General features: G+C 51.5%; 1 protein-coding gene across 3 annotated transcripts in view; it reads left to right on the top strand.

The window, feature by feature from the left end:
* The window catches only part of LOC131205462 (formin-binding protein 1-like), a 49,526-nt gene that overhangs the window by 20,365 nt on the left and 12,442 nt on the right, over positions 1 to 16,719 (top strand). For all 3 annotated transcript variants that reach the window (XM_058197567.1, XM_058197569.1, XM_058197568.1), the window contains exon 3: positions 13,779 to 13,894. In XM_058197567.1, coding sequence (XP_058053550.1) covers positions 13,779 to 13,894 — 116 coding nt within the window. The remainder of the gene's footprint in view (positions 1 to 13,778; positions 13,895 to 16,719) is intronic.

Here is a 16,719-nt window from a genome sequence, read left to right as displayed (position 1 = left end):
CTTTTGCTCACCTCATTTGCGGTGGCCTTTCGCAGCTGTCGGGTGGTGGTGACACGTGTGAACATTACCAGTAACCCTCTAGGGGCTCTACTTCATTTGTGCATTACCCTTCGGACTAACGATAACGCTAATGTGGAATCCTTGCATAAAGAACTGCGTGCTTGACCGCACCGTCTGGTGGGTGCAGCACTCGTGGCTGGCCATTGAAAGTGAAACGAGCCCCAGTATCGGTGGAATGCAAAGTGAGCGACACAGGGCGACCACAGTATGGGTTTGCGGTGTAATGTGTATGTTGTGGCCTCGGACTCTACCGATCGAGGCGCCAGACTGCATACGAAATCCCGGACTTCGCTGATGTAAGAATGTCTGCACGGAGTGCAAAGCGCAGGGCACGAGAGAGGGTGAGAAAATGGCACAAACCGTCAATCTTGCTTCGTCCTCGTAATGTCCCGCCGTGTGACGTTAGGGGTTTATTGACGATTCATCGGAGGTCAGTCAAACTGTGCTCGAGTGTCTTGCTCTAAATTTACCCCTTCGGAAGCGAAATGTTTTATTCATCGGGCGGCAGAAACGGGGACCGTAATGTTATGTAGGCGATGGCCAAGCCCAACGAAAGTCCTTCGGCGGTACCGCGAGTGTGTGTGCTTTTTTACATTTTAATTTTTTTTCTGGATCTTTTGCGCAACCGTACCGAGTTGCTGGCGTCGCAGACCGTGATGTTGTTGGTTTGACAATTGTCCTTCAGAAAATAGTTTCACTTCACTGTTTCATATCTAATTTGTTTGTTTTTCGTAAACACATAAATAAAATCACAACACAAATATTAATTACCCACCGGCTCTCGGCCATTCCAATTTCAAGCATATAAATTTTGAAATGGCAAAAATACTACGCCACAATGCGAAAAAGTAGAAAACGGACCCGCAAAATGCTTCTCAGTTCATTGCACCGTACAACACTTCCAACCGCTCCAACAATAAGCGCTTTTTTGGGATGGAAAATGAAAGTGCAGTACAAACACTAGAAACGTTCTTCCCACGATGCGCGTCGCGCCCACAGAGAAAAACCCCACAAAATGTGCCATTGATTGACAATTAGTTGGCATATTTTCCAGTTGCCCCGCGGAGCGAAACAATATGCACTCTCTGCTGCGTGCCTGCCTGCCAGTCTAATGATGAGTTTTACGATGGCATTTTTTCATTCAATATTTTCGGTTTCGGTCTTCGGCGGGAAGTCAACGCCGGCAGCCTTTGTTTTATTTGCGGCTTTGATTTTTCCCAACGGTGGTCGGAAAAACGACCACCACCTTTGAGGAGGAACCGCCACCGACCAACCGACAGCTCATTAGCTGCGTCGTCGTCGTCGACAGGAGCAATTAGTGGCGTTGATGAGATTAGCCGCGACTCTTTTTCAAGATCGCCGCGCAATGCAACCAACCGTGCTGGCGTTGGCTTTTGGCCGTGGGAGGCTCGTTGGTTTTACCATTTGACGGTGCTGTCGAAGCTATCTTTCATCGAAAGCTGCAGCTAGCCCTGCGCTGACGGGCTAAAAATTCAGGGACAGCCACTTCCGGAGAAAAGCTTTCTTTGTTTCCCCCAATCGGAGTGGGGCGATCTTGGGCGAAGAATTATAGTAATTTCTCCTCAAAGTGGTGCAAGGCTCCAGGCGTTACGAGAATGCGAGACTTTGTAGTACTCTTTGCAAGACGTTTACAGTAGTAAAACGTGCAAAGATAGTATCAACCGGCCGCACTTTATTTGTTGTGTTAACGCTTTCTATTGCTTTCAAAGTGTTCTTTGTTAAACCATTACCTTCGCAATAATGTTGCCGTTTGCGCTTTAAATGCGAGTTGTTCCGTTCCGGCCGGAGCACATTCCACGCGGTATGACTTTCCCGCGCGCGCTCGCGCATTTTCCGACGATAATGGGTGGAAAATTGTGGGGAGTGCATTTCTTCGTGCGATCAATGTACACGTAATGATGTGTCCGCCGTTGTTGTGAGCACACACGTATGAAGCTGTGAACAATCGAGGAGCGTTTTAAGCCATCGGCCGTTTGTGTTTCGATTTGGCATTTGTGCTCCGATTTAATGGGCATCATCAGCCGGTGTGTGATGGCCGGAAAAAGGCCGGAAAAAGGCTGGAGGTTGTAGTGTGCTTGAGTCACGGCGGAAGTGAACTCGTAAATCATCGGTAACGGGCCGCCTAAAGTGTGGTGCTGTTGCATCAACGTTGAGTAATGATTAAATTTCAATCTCGCCATCACGATCTCTCGCACGGTGCGCGAGCCCGTGTCTATGTGATCTATTGATCTATCGATCTTCGCTTGTTACAAAACCAATCAGAGAAATCAACCCCGAATTGTGTGCCCCCGAGATATGCCGACACTACACCACATGACATCGGCACATTCCTCGGTCGGACGCCGGGCCCAAGCGCCACTCGAGTCTTTCGCCACACTATCTCTCGACACCCGAGACAACTTTCTTCGTTCGCTCGCCGCGACCTTCAAACTGTCAATCACCGGCGGAAGTGTACGCTCGCGAGTTGTTGAGTTCTTCTTCGTTTTTCCTGTTTTCCAATCTCACGCTCCATCGAGCGTGTTGCAAAATGCGCTGAAAGCAGCACAACAACGCCGCACTGTTGCAACTGCTGCTGGCGCATTGTGTAAATGGACCTCTTGAGAGACCGACCACCAGCAGCAGTCGCGTTTTCAGTTTGTGGAGGCTTTCGGCAGCCCGCAGTGGGATTGTGCAGCGTCTTAAAAGTAGTGATTTCGTTGACTATCATCTTAGCGCCAAAGTTTCCGATGATCGTCTCTCGTGTAGCGATGTGTCACCGAAGAACTGGTGAGCGCGGCATGGACGCCGTGTGGACCCAAATTGACTAATCATAAACCACGGTGGCCACGATTCCGGCCCAGCACTCTCTCTCGCTCCCACGGGCAACAAAGTAGTGGAAACGAGCGTTTCACGAGACGCTAAAGGCGCGCATCTTCAATTTCCGGTCGTTCCGAAAGCTGGGAGTGGACTCCAGTCGCAGTCATCGTTCCCAGGGTTTGCATCTGGCTTTTCTGGCGGAGTTGACGTTTGGCAGTCGGGACAGGGCCCGTGACGGTAGGTCATTGAACACGCTGGCCCGGTAGAGTAGTGTGTAGAGTCTCCTTTTTGGCTTAATCAATCTAACGAGGCGAAGAAGCTCGGACCGTACACCTCTCTCAACGGTGGGCTGGGCAAAGGAAAGTATCTCCGCGCACGTCACGGCTGTCTGGAGGCGTAGAGTTGGCAGCTTCATTCGATTAAGCCTCATTTACCGTTTCCGTCATCTGTTTGCGAAAACCGGAATCCTCTAGCGAGCTGCATCACGCCACGGGTAGCATCTGCGAAAGGTGCATGCATCTCGGTCTGTTTGCGGATGGCAACCACTCCACAGACAGACGGACAGCCACCGTTTAATGAGTTCTAAATTGAAGATGCTCGTTCCTCCTCCGTTCTTGCTCGCTCGCCCAACATCTTGACGTGCGTCGTGGAATCAGAGAATTGTCAGGTGGCGTGAAGGGTACATTAAAAGACCCAATGGAATCGATTGTACAAAACAAGGCGCCCTCCACAGCTTGGGCTCTTACCCTCGAATAGTGTTAGGTGTTGGAGTGCCATACTCGGCAAGTTGCGAACCAGAGTATGGGGCAACAAATCTTCGATAATCACCTCCATTGTTTCGGTTGCTCCAAAAAGGTCAGATGCTGTGGCGGTGTTCGATGCTGGTTCCATGTTGCTAAGCATGCTTACAATAAGCCCAATCTATCTTCAATCTTCGAATCAGGTGCGTGAAGGCCCTTCCTAACTCGATCACGATTGCCCCGAAAAGCCACGATCACGAGCTCGTCCCGGTTAGCGGTGTTACCGGTTCAAACGGTTCTTCCCAAGCTATGGCGGCAGCCAGTAGTGGCCTAATGCACCGTTTAGAGGGTGAATAATCGAACTTCGCGCTTGTTCAACAACTTTTCCAACACCACATTTGGTTTAAGTGGTTCGCAGAAAACCAATGTAAGAGCGTGCGCGTTCCATAATCGCGACCATTAATATTTGAGTAACAGTGGTTTTCGGAATGGCCCGATCCGCTCCGGTCTGGCATGGTGCGTCGTCTGTAACCGGCAGCGATTCCATTCCCGAGAGGTTATTGGCTGCGTGGGCTCCGGCGATCACGCCAAACGCTTCAGCGAAGGCCACCACGGTTCGGGGCTTCCACAGTTATCTGAGGTTCTTGTCTTGGCGAGTCAATCCCTTGCGAATCGGTTCCTTATCACAGCAAACGGTCACTCCGCCGTACTGCATTCCGGAAGACGATGACTTTGTGCTACGTCAGCGATAAGGCAGACGCGCTGCCAGTGAGTAATCGCGCTTCGTCTCTGTCTCCGTTGCAAAATGGCCGATGAGTCACCGGCAGCCTGTTCGTGGAGACCCATAATGTTCCACCGTTAAGGTGTTTATGGTACCTCTCAACGCCGTCGCCGAGTCGGTGATGTAACCGTAGGCAAAAGAGGAAGTCCTTGCCACCGTCACCGCGATGAGTCATCGCGAACGAGGCCCTACCGGCTCCTCACATTCAATCAACGCACATTACAGTCAGGGATGTGGCGAAGCGAGAGCTCATCTTGTTCATCTCGTTTGGCGTTGCGTTACAATTTTGCACCCACCACTTCCGGGTTCGTTTCGCTTGGATGATGTTGCTGAGTGCGCATGTACCGACCGGCACCAACACCACTGCAAGCAGCCCGGTGCCAAGGATGGCAATCGTGTGTGAGTGTAGCGTGCTAGCCAGCGATGACTCACCGGGAACGACACGGCACGGCAAAGAGTCCTGTCGATTGTCACGTGAAACGGTAGCGAACGGAAATCACCCCCGAGGCTTGGGTCCCGCTTACGGTGGTAGGTCTTCCGAACGGAACGAGGGGCATTTTCGTCCTTTTTCGATATACTTTCGATTACCTATAACTTCGCAGCGGCACTTTCCCTTCGGCATAGAGAAACTGTGCAAAGCGGGAAAAATGGGAAAAATATTGGAAAATGAACGTTATTTGCCACCGTATCTCTCCCACTGGGTAGAAGGTTGGCTCGATTTCGTTTTCGACTGTGCGGCCCCCTATCCTTGAACTTCTGCACCCTGTTTAGGGGCCACGCACACTTCCTGCCTTGTTCGCCCTCAGCGTACGCCCCAGGACATGGAAGATTTGCTCGAATAGAAACATAAATGTTTTATGAAGAACGCAGACGACGGACTCTGCTGGCCGGGACTGAACAATTTGCAGCTGGGATTAAACGGGAAAAGGATCAGTTCAAGGTTTCATTTAAAATCGCTCTAAATGCTAGGCATTCCGAGTTCCTCCAGGCGCCAAGTGGTTGCAATTTCTCGCCGACCATTAGCCCAATCAATCTAATACATGATTAGGCTGGGTGCACCGCAGGACCGAGGGATTTAATTCGCCACGTTTTATGCGGCCATTGACAAATGCACTCCGCGAAGTTAATGATACTTTCACGTTAGCCCCCGTTTCTGTTTGCTACATCCGAAGGGGAAACCCTCAGGAATGCCGTAATGAGACCATTATTTGCACTCCATCAATGTTTGTTGCCGGTCAGCGGCCGATGGTGGCGCGTAATTGGGTGTAGGCCACACGTTTTATGACACATCCTCTGCACCGAGGACTCCTTCATATTGATGGGAGTTTTAGTGAGCTCTGCCCGAACTCTCTGCTGTGGAGCGTCAACAATCCACAGATGACGCCCAGAGCCCTGTGGAATTGGGACACGCGGGAGTCGGGGAACGAGTAGTTGGTGCTGTAACACTCCAGCCCGGCGGAGGGGAAGTTGTTTGCTTATTCGGGCGCCCGTGTTTGAACTCCCGGTTTTGCGGGGGTCTCTCCTACGAAGCGCCGGAAGGTGCCTTGTGTCCTGCCAGGACGTCTATAATTAAATTCACCCTCCCGAAAACCTAACTTTCCTCCTGTTCATTGGACAGGGAAATGCTAGGCACCTCGGCTACCTATGGCGAATGAATCGGCCAGCATTCGATTGCAGCCTACGCCCCCTAGCTCATGAATGATGCACTGGCCGCGCTGGTGGTATATGAACTAGGGTATCGTACGGGCCAGCCCAGGAAGAAGGCGAAGGCGAAACACCATTGCCCAGTGCTTCACGACCGCATTACATAACTTCGATTGCTTGCTTGATGTTGGTCCCTAAAATTTTGTGTAATGCGAACCAGAATACGGATTACTGTCAGAATCGGGAGCGGGATCTCGGACGTTCCCCAAGTCTTACGCAACCCCTCTGACACAGGAGTTTTGTGTCTAAAGTGAGACAACCCAAAGTTTCTCAACCGTTTCGGAGCAGATCTTTGAGGGCCGCCGCTTGAACAGTGAAAACACTTCTTCTGAAGTCACACCATTCACGGGGCGGCTTCAAGTCTTACCCAATCACGCCGTCGCAGCCGTTGTCATAATTGAGGCGTAATTGAAAACAGTTCAATCTCTCGACTCCAGCAGCGACGACACCGGAGCCCGGAGCGCCACTTCACCCGCTAGGCATGATGACCTAGTTGCCGTTCGAAAGCACGCACACACGCAGCAAACGACATGAAATCGTTAATTAAAACCTAACGAAAGTTATACGCACCCCCTGTGCATGATGTAACGCGTAGGTCAACTCTCCCACGCCCGCCGAAGAAGCCACCGAAATGTGTGGAGGAGGTGTCGCACTCTAATCCCTTCGGTAAATTGATAATGATGACGATGGCTGGGGCTGTAAAACTTGGTGCAACACCCGCAGGCCCCAGGTAGCCTATGTTCAGGTTTTAAAGTATCTCGCCTGCCCTATGTTGAACCGATTCTGTGCCACCCTCGGTTCCGATTAATTTATGTGATGTTCCCGGTTGGCGTGCGTGCCAACCACCCGTGGGGGGGCGGGTGGTTAGGCTGGTCAGATGATTCGATTATCCCCTCACGAGGCACCCTCGTTCACGCACACGCCACACGCGTCCACAGATGAATTACGATAATGGGTCCGGTTGTCCAATAAATGTGTTAATTCTGGTTCAGCAGCAGCAGCAGCAGCAGCCGCAGCTGCCCTGATCTAAAGTTGGGGGGACCCAACATTGGTGTGGAAATCACTGACCTTTACCAAGGATTCGTCCCACGTGGTGGGCTGGTGGGCCACAGGCAGAGAAGGAACCCACAGGACTTAAGCTTACTGCTGGTGCCTAGGAGTAGTTCGAGCTGGTCGGTACAACACTAATAGGACCACTACAACACTAATGTTGCAGCCAGCATGTGTGGATCAATGACCGCAACAGCTGCGGGCCGACGTCTTACGTAATGTCCCTCTAACCGGATCGCGTTCCTCCGGGTGAAGTGTTGAAAGTTTCGCATTGGTTTTGCATAAGCTTCCCGGGTACAGGAGATGGTTGCAAAATTTAGATACAGAAAGAGTCGGTGTCGGTGTCTCTCTGACGTAGATCGCCCACGGGGCTCGGTCCGATCTTAATCGACGCGGTAGCAGCGAAACTACCGGGGCCGCGCAGCTACGGTAGCGAGTTTTAGGAAGGCAGGCGCCCCAGGCGTGTTGGTAATTACTTCTCGCGGCTTCTTGGACCTCAGACTCTAGATTTGTGTCCGGTCGTTCAACTAACGGATAACTCTCGGCACTAACCTTCGCCTACACTCGCCCCAGGTCCCATAGCGTGATTCATCCCCAGATGGTGGCCACAGCTGTAAAACGCTTTTGGCTTCGAGTTGAAGTCATCGCCAAGGGACCAGACCGCCAAGTAAGGTGTTTGGGGTAATTGGACCACAGCACGCGCTGTATCGCGAGACCTGCAGTTAAGGACACGACAGACCCCTGCGCGTTGTTACCTTGTAACAGTTTCACCTTTGGTTTCTCGGCTGAAGGATAACCGGCAGTGCATCAAGCTTCCTGATTTAGCAAAGACCCCTGGCACAGATCTCTATCGTTCGATCTTTGTGAAATCCTGAGCCATACTTTTCTAACCCCGTTTGCACCTTGGAATGGTTCCACAGAACCGAAAAAGAGTCGACGTTAATAAAACTTCACCCAATCGGCGCACGATTCTATGCGCAGAGTTCTGTCCCGGTTGCGATCCGCCAGTTCGCGCGTCCATCATTAGCATGAGGGAATGGGATAACAACCCGTTCCGGTGCGCCCTCACCGCGGACTCCCACCCTTTTATGCTAATGTCAATCGCTGCGTCGCTGCGAAACTCCAAAAGCAAGAGGTTAACCCATGGGGTGTTCCCTCTTCTAAAGTCGACACAAAACTTGTTTCGCGCCATGATGTGTTCGTGATGGTATTCGGGTGGGCCACGGGGGAACCAAAGGGTGACAAAAAAATCCATGAATTTTGAATCCATCACCACCCAACGGACTTTTGGGTTCAATTCGCTTCGAGGTTCGCCCAGGCTTCACCAGAGGACCACGACGACGCTTAACATTGACATTGAAATTTTCAATTCGCCTTCAGTCCGGGTATTGTGTTCGGTGTGCTATCGGGAAGGACCGATTTGCACACGCGGATTGCGTGAGCGCCTTCTGCGGCACACGACGCGCGTCGCGATATTTTCGTCCGCGCGCGATCGGTGGCGTGGCGGCGATCCGTTCGAGTGGACTTTACATTCGCTGTGTTTGTGTTTATTTTGCTCACTGTTTTTTTGCTGTTGTTGTCCCCTGGTTGGGAGTCTAACGGTCCCCGATGCTAACTCTGCTGATGCTTGGACAGTATTACACAGCGCCAAGCGTTCGTCCACTTAAGTTACGCATTTTCGCGCCTCGGAGCGCCATGCGCCACACTAATTGCCGAATGTTTACTTCTCAAGCGGTTTTTTTTTTATTTGCTTCCAGTCCCGAGGTTGTGTCGACCACGAACGGGACTTAACTGAAACCGGGGCGAATGATTGCCGTACACGGGGGAAGGGCTCGTATAATGGTTAGCAAACGATTTGGTTCGATTTTATTTATGATTCGCTGGTGAAGCTGTGAAGCGCTCCGGCCAAGGCGCTCGTATCGTAAACAAAGTCATCAATCAAACGCGTCTCGACGATCGAAGCTAGAAAAGTCCCGTTCTGTATGTACTAAACCGTTGTAGGTCGAGCGCGATATAAAGTCCGATCTTCTCTCGCGAGCCAAGCATCTTAGAACCTTGTGAAGGGCTTTCCGTTCGAGGATACCGTTACGGTTTAATAGGAATTTCTTTTCCGCGGGGAGAGCCATGACAAGTAACGTCTTTTAGGATCGCCTCAACATTTGAGAGGTTTTCAGAGGAAGACCTTTAGAAAACTAATTTAGAATACATCAAACCCCACACCGGAAATCCGATCAAAGTGTGGAAATGTTTTTCTTTTACTCTTCCCTACACTTCCCTGTTAGCAGATTGATTTATTGGTCTGTGTGACGGGTTTGGAGTCGTAACACAGTCCGTTTACGTCGTGGACCGTTTACGCTAAGTCTGCCATCGATCTCGTCCATTCCGCACGTTTCCGCGATCTTTCGTGATCTGTTTTATTGCCAACACGTGTCCGACGGGAATCTCCATCTGGAATGCTTCTTCACCGTTAATTTTGAGACATGATTTTATACAGCTTTCCAAGTCTAAATCTACCGTCCGTCAGATCATCAGAAAATCAAGTACTTGTAACAGTCGATCTTCGTTAGGGGGTGATCGTGAAGCGTGAGAATCGTCACATAAAACACAGGGTTGTTTGTTTGCAGCTCAGTCGCGTCGTCCCCACGTACTTGAGAGCTGATTCAGAGCACTGGAATCTGTTGGGAATTCCGGAACTCTTGAAACGATGACCAAATCATTGCTCACAAACAAACCACTTGTACTTTAGGCACTAGATCGGTGCCCTCTGGCTAGCGTCACACGCAGTACGTCCCCGGCACTAAACTGTTTCAGCTTCCTCCTCCGTTTCATAAGACGTGTGGGTGCGTTTCTCACGCATTGTTGTTTAAGAGAGACCCCACGAGTAATGTGACGCGCTTTATGTACGCAATCTACGTCAGTGGCATCTCTCGAGAAGCGAAGTTGTTGAACTCCTGTTATGCAACCGGAATTTGGGTTTTATAATTCTTTCTGAGGGCGATCGCATTACACAGCTCCGATCGAGGGCACTGGCCACATTGGACGCAACCTGTCACTGCGACCGTACGGGAAGGAACCGCTGGTGGGATCCCTTCCCGAGGGATTATCAATCTACGTGTGTCCACCCTACGGCCGGAAACTAGTTTTTCGGGTTTTCGCTGTGCTGCGCTGGGTGCACTTGGTACTTGCTGCCCGAGCCGAGCATCTTCACCGGCGGAGTAGTGACCACAGGCGACGGGTGAGACAGAATAGAACCTGCTTTCCTGGTTTTTGTGGTGGTCTGACCAACGATGCAGGCGGTTGTGTGTAACATTCCATGCTCGGTTGGTGCATTCCCGGAAGCGATATTTAGGAGACGCCGTTAGCCGACGATCCGGGGTCTGGGTAACTCTACGTCCTGGACACCACCCGATCGCGTGTCGTGGCCACGTAAACCCACGCCCTGCGGGGACATGGCAGGACGAGGAATGCGCTAGAGTTATGGAGCCACTGAGCCAATAAACTACGACAAAAACCGCTGACCCTGGCCACCACCATCAGGGGCCGCGCGTTTTGTTGGTTTTACCCTTCTGTGAAACGGAGACTCCTCGCTCACGGACGATCGCGAATCATCACTGGGCCGGGCAGGGCAGGTTTGGGCTTCAACTAGGACAACCTCTCCCATCATCAGACGGGAACCGTGAACTGGTTACCAGTTGTCCACACGGAAAGCTGCCGAACTAGTGCGGCACGAGAACGTTGGCACAGGGTATAAATATCGTATTTACAACCTTGTCCCTGGCCAATGACACGTCGGAGCCGAGCTGCATCGGGACACCGCCGATTGCCAGATGTGTCTTCCAAGGCGGACGACTGCCCACGGGCGCAGCAATCGACCTCTCTGGGTGCTGAGTTGATTCATTCAAGCACAAAACAACTCTTCTGGCCGTGGTCCGACTTCCGGCCGGTTGTCGAAATGTGCCTTCGGGAGCGTTCCAACTTCGACCTCGGGTCTCACTCTCCGAATAACTCGAGAAATCCCGGCATGCAAAGTGGTGTTGGCCCACACGACCCGGTCAAGTGAAAGTAAATCAAAATGAAAGCTTTCCTAACCTATCTATCTTTCCTGTCGGTTGGTATGTTGTGTTGGGTTTCCATCCGTCCGACATATCTTGGGTGCGCGCCCTTGGGTGTAAGGGCGTCCTCCGAAAAGCCATCATGTCTGTGACACGTTTATCGTGCGGTCACTTTTGCCGCGGTCCCACCAGAGCCCATGTCCAGCGTCGGGTCGTTTTGTTAAACAAATGTAAATATGTGACACTCCGTGGACCATGTGGGCCCGTTTGAGACGCTCCACCCGATCGTGAGCCGGTTGCAGCAGCAAGGGCGTCAACGCCGGTGTGTTCCCAGGTTGCAGGTGAAATTTATGCTCCAACCCGAACCCCCCGGCTGAATGGGCGATCCGAGGCGCGTTGGGCGGCTGTCAAGAAATAAACTTGTCGAAGATTTGACGACACACACCGCGACCACAGGGCGGGCCTCAGGAGTAAAAGTGAAAAATATGTTGATATCCCCATCGCCCGACTCAGCATCGAATTCCCGACGACCGAGAGCCACACGGGACATTTTTCATCCGTTTTCATCGCTCACCGCGATCTCCCCGGGCGCGCGACGCGGAACATAAAATTAAGAAATGAAGATGGATCGAATGAAAGCGCCTGGGTGAAGGAAATGTGTTTGGGGCACCATTATTTGCATTAATGAAATCCGGTGATGTTGATGGCGAAAATCCCGAAAATTCATCCTTCCGCCCACATGCCTATTGTCCGGGCCAGACACTGGCCCGGGCAGAACGGGCGAACTTTGCGAGATGAGTAATACTTGATCATTTCTGAATCAAGATCCGCCAAACGAGAGATGGTAACTGTACAGACACGTACACGCAGCAGAAGAAGATCCGTTTCCGGTGGGGGTTTTAGACCTAGCGTTCCTGGAACCCCAGAGCATCTACCGGAGCGAGCGAACCGTTTGGATCTGGATGCGATCGTTGGTCGGGACGGCGGCCCTTCAGAAGGTAACATGAACGCGTCGGGCCCATGCAACCCGTCCGCTGCTGATGATGGTATTAATAAACGATCGCCTCCGCACATCAACGCCCGGAATGGTAGCATATGGTTTTTCCCTTCACCGGAGTAGAATACCCTGGCTAATTACCGGTGCCGGCCGGCGGTATTTTGGGATTCGTTTGGCTTTTCCAACACCTTCCGCGTGCGATCGCTTGGCTTGATTAAATTACATCTGTTGTTGGGCCATCGAGCTGGACCCCCGGTTGGGATGACCAGAGGAACCGAACTTGCTTTGGAGGTCTTGGTGTGCACCGTTCCGGACATCAAGTCGGACATCGTTGTGGAGAATTTAAAATTCGGCCCGTTTTATGACCAAACATGGTCCATCAAACCATAAAAACGGGGTCGCAACGGGTGGAATGTTCTTGCCAGTCGTGAGTAAACAGTTTGACGAAAAGAAGCATTTAATCCAACATACCTCGCGAGTTACTTCGTGGGTCGTTCTGTCTGCCGTAACTGCACGCGTTGGCTCTATCGCTCGGAGTGTGTTTATCCACCGTGTGCCCGTGTACTGTTTATGGTAAACATTGATTGCGAACCCCAAATTTGCTACACTAGCCCAAAACAAACGCCCATCGTTCGTTTGTGTGTTACACAATAGGTGGCAACTCTCGATAACTTTTATGTAACTGTGTTTTTTGGTCGGGGGTTGCTGGCCCGAAAACAGCGAGATGGCCACTGGAGGAACCTTCCAAGAATTCGTAGAAAGTGATTTGCCTCTCAACAACGGGCTGCTGCAGCGATGATGCGCGAGGTCTTCCTGTGCAAAAATTGTTTTCGAACCTGTTTTCTCTCGCGAACACTATCTTGAACTTGTTGAGTCGTTTGAGTTTCGATCGAATTAAAATTCCTCCCGCCGGAAAAAGGGATCGACTTGAAGTTCCGAACCTGGAGCGTATCTATCCGTACACAAGAGGTTTGATTTACTGCGCATATTCTGATAAATAAATCACAAAACCGCTCAACGAGTTCAGCAAAGCTTGATTCTTGGCTCCTCTGGTGGACCTTGGTGTGTCCGATGAGCGTTTTGATGGTCATCGAATCCGAATGGCGCCGCAATTAATGTATGGTGCCCTCGGTCGGTCAACAGGAGCACGTCGTCCTGGCTCTCCAGCCGATGCTGTGCTGCGCGCAGTGACGTCAGATCGTATTTCTTGAACGTTTGCCAACGTTCATCGGCCACACCCCATTCAGGTCCTAATGTCCGTTCTGTTTTTATTACTTGCCGCGAGTTGTAGGCGGTGGCCAGGGCCAAAATGCATGGCGTGCAGAAGTTGAAGTGTGTATCCCGCGATACATACAAAATCTTACGCCGTCGTGGATGGAGGGCGTTGCTGGTTTTTATTCTTCACTCCTCGGGGATTGTGGATTTTTTGCTTCCTTTGTAGTTAGACGACAGCAACCGCTGTATAAAGAAACAGGTTCATTATGGACGCCTCGAAATGTCAAACCGTCATTCGCGCAAATCTAAAACGTGCAAACCTTAACCACATGCCTCTCGCTGTCTCTTCTCTTCACTTGCAGGATCAGTACGACAACCTGGCGACTCACACGCAAAAGGGGATCGACTTTTTCGAGCGATTTGGACACTTTATCCGCGATCGCAGTGCCATTGAAGTCGAGTACGCGCTGAAGCTGAGGTAAGCAATCCTTGAAGTCACCCAATCGTATGCCGTTCAACTACGTCCGTAAGTCCGTCAATGGTTCAAAGGTTCTTATCCACTTCCTTCCGGTCCTGCGAACCGGGAATATCCAATTACAACGCACAAACACCGCCGCCGCCCCCACATATGGGGGGTTTGGTAAACAGTCAGTGCCCCAAGGCGCTCTTACGTCCTTCCAAAGTGTGCGCCACAATGGGGAAAGAAACAGCACGTCGACTTACAAAAATAAATCCGAGAGGAAAACCGGCGCGGCCAACGGTTCTTTTTTTTAAACTTCATTCAGCTTTCGAGCAAGAGTTGGCCAGCACAGCACACGCAGCCCGGTGTCCCGTAAATCCGATCGAACCGAGAACGGTCTTAGCCGTTCGCTCTTGCTCCTCTTGTGGCTCCGTAACACCCATGCTTCCGTCTTTGTGTCGCTTCGGCACATGTTGTGTGTGACCCTTGGACGACCGCGGCGTGTAGGAAGTAGCGGATCGCGGACCGCTTCTCGAGCCGACGAGCTCTGCTGGGGATCTGCGCCAAGAATGCTCTAAGAATAGCTCGCCGCAACTCTCGTGCGGCCGCCACGAGTGCCGTTCAACTCGGTGCGCCACTTCTAAACTCGATCTGTTTTTTTATTTATGGCGAACGGAGCATCGTCCCGACCCGAGAAGAAGATCGAGCAGACTTGCGAAAGACACGCGTGCGGCCCGCCACACAGATGTTTGGTCGCGGTGATGCGCCGATCCCCGGTCAGGGACACCAGCCAGGTCTGCGAAGTGCAGCAAACCGACGATCGACGTGCACGCACTGCTCACAGTCAATGCACGCTCCGCTCCAGGTCAGGCTGTGCAGACGATGCAGCATAGGTCATGGTTTCCCTGCTGGCGGCACACGCCGCGGATGATGGGTCATGGTTGTAGAACGATAGACTTGGCGCGGTTTGGAAACCTACGGAAGCCCGCCGCTTTCACAATAATCCAATGCGCGGTGCGATCTTAGCCTTGCGATGCGTTCTGTCCGAAGGACGCCCAAGCGTGGGGCGTGAGTGAACCATTAATTTGCTGTCTACCACGCACTCGTGCTCCGTCGATTAGCGTGCAGTTCTTCAACTCCTTCGACACCGGTTGGAAGTTGAAACCCCGCCTAAAGTGGCCTGGTTTTCTATGGCACCTTTCGCCGACGCACTGTGACAGATGGTAATCCTGCCGTCCCGTCCGTTCAAGTGAACCGGGTGTGGCAAGTAAGGTCCGATTCCGAATCGAGAATTTGTTTTTCAAAACAGTCCTAAATCCGAGTTTCTTAACTTCTTCCACCCGGTCGACCAGTTCGAGCCGATGACGTCGTCGGATGGGCCAGCGATCACCGGCAAGTTCTATGCTAACCTCTCGAAGTGTTCTTAATATAGCCCCCAAAATGCACACGCTGCTGCTGCGTCTCGATGATTTCATCGACTTTCTTTCCGATATCGAAGTGGGAGGCGTTTCGATTCCTTCGCCCAAAGACTGTGGACCCCGGCGTAATGGTGGCAGGGTTCGCGAATCCCCGTACGAACCAGGGTGTGCCTGTGCCGATCGAGCCGGGCCCGGGTGCTAGTTACCGAATCGGGAAACCGGTCCGGTGAGTTTGTGGCGCGAATAGAGCAAGGCTGCCGGCGGAGTTGGCGAGCCACCAGCGGCCAGCCAACAACCCGTTCCCGAGGCCGTTGACGTAATGATGGCTTGACGCTGGTGGCTGCTAAGGAAGCGCTGCCAAGAAGGGATCCTACGCACCCCAAGACGAAGACGGTGCGAAGACGAGCAATCGAATCGAAAGAGAATAGTCGCACACAGGAATGGGCCGACTGTGGACACCCAAGGTAACTGCTCAAGTTCGCTGAACCGGTTGCGAAAGTTTGAAGCGGCCAAAAAAAGGAGAGCCTTGGGGGCGGGGAGCAGTCACAGCATTCCTCCCGCGGGAGTCAGCGGGTCTCGGGCACTGGGAACTGTGGAAGATATCGAAAAAAGTACGGTGGGTTGTGGTTCTCGCTCTCGGGTTTAAAATCGATTGGATTTTGTTTGCTGGATTTTTTGTAGTAATCAAATTATTGCGCCGTTGATGGCCCAAAAAGAAGGTGCTGGCCCTGGCCTTTCGAGGAACTTCGAAATCCCTTCTTTTTGAACATATCGACGAATAGCTATTCAAGCGATGGAGGCGTTCCTTCAACATTGATTGTAAGGTCCTCTTAATATGTTACATAATTTTGAGTGATTAATGATCATATTTGTCACTTTTTTGCCATTAAATGTATTATTTGTTGAGATCTCCAACCATCCTAACAAACGAATCAATGACTTGTTGACAAGGTGACTATGTAAGATTGATTGGACTATGTAACGTTCCTTATTATGTTTTGCGAAATTTTCACTAAATTGTGGAAAGCCCATTGATCTATCGATTTTCGTCCTTCTTCATTCTCGGATAGAAACCCAAACAAACCTTGAATCTTCAGCTTCATCTTTAAGTGAGCTTCGAATCAATTTCCACCACTTCGAGTAACTAAGCCGTTTGAGGCCCGATTGACGCCATCACCAGTCACAGCCGCATGCCTCGATCTGTCCTCGAAAAGCAAATTAGCATCTGGCCGAACGAGACGGGGAGGTGCCTTTCGTTCCGACCACTCGCACCGATTGCTCCAAATTTCTCGGCCAATTATGAATTTCGGGCGTGCGCGTGATGTTTCATTTCGCAAATTGACGCTCAAAACTCACCGCTCACTGCTTCGGTTCGCGGAGCGTTTCGTGGCGCCGTCGCGCACTTGACTTTCGCCATCTTCGTGA

This window comes from Anopheles bellator, chromosome 1 (genome assembly GCF_943735745.2).
Source record: "Anopheles bellator chromosome 1, idAnoBellAS_SP24_06.2, whole genome shotgun sequence".
Taxonomy (NCBI): Eukaryota; Metazoa; Arthropoda; class Insecta; order Diptera; family Culicidae; genus Anopheles; species Anopheles bellator.
The sequence above is the reverse complement of the archived record's forward strand: the minus strand, read 5'-3'. Positions and strand labels throughout refer to the sequence as shown.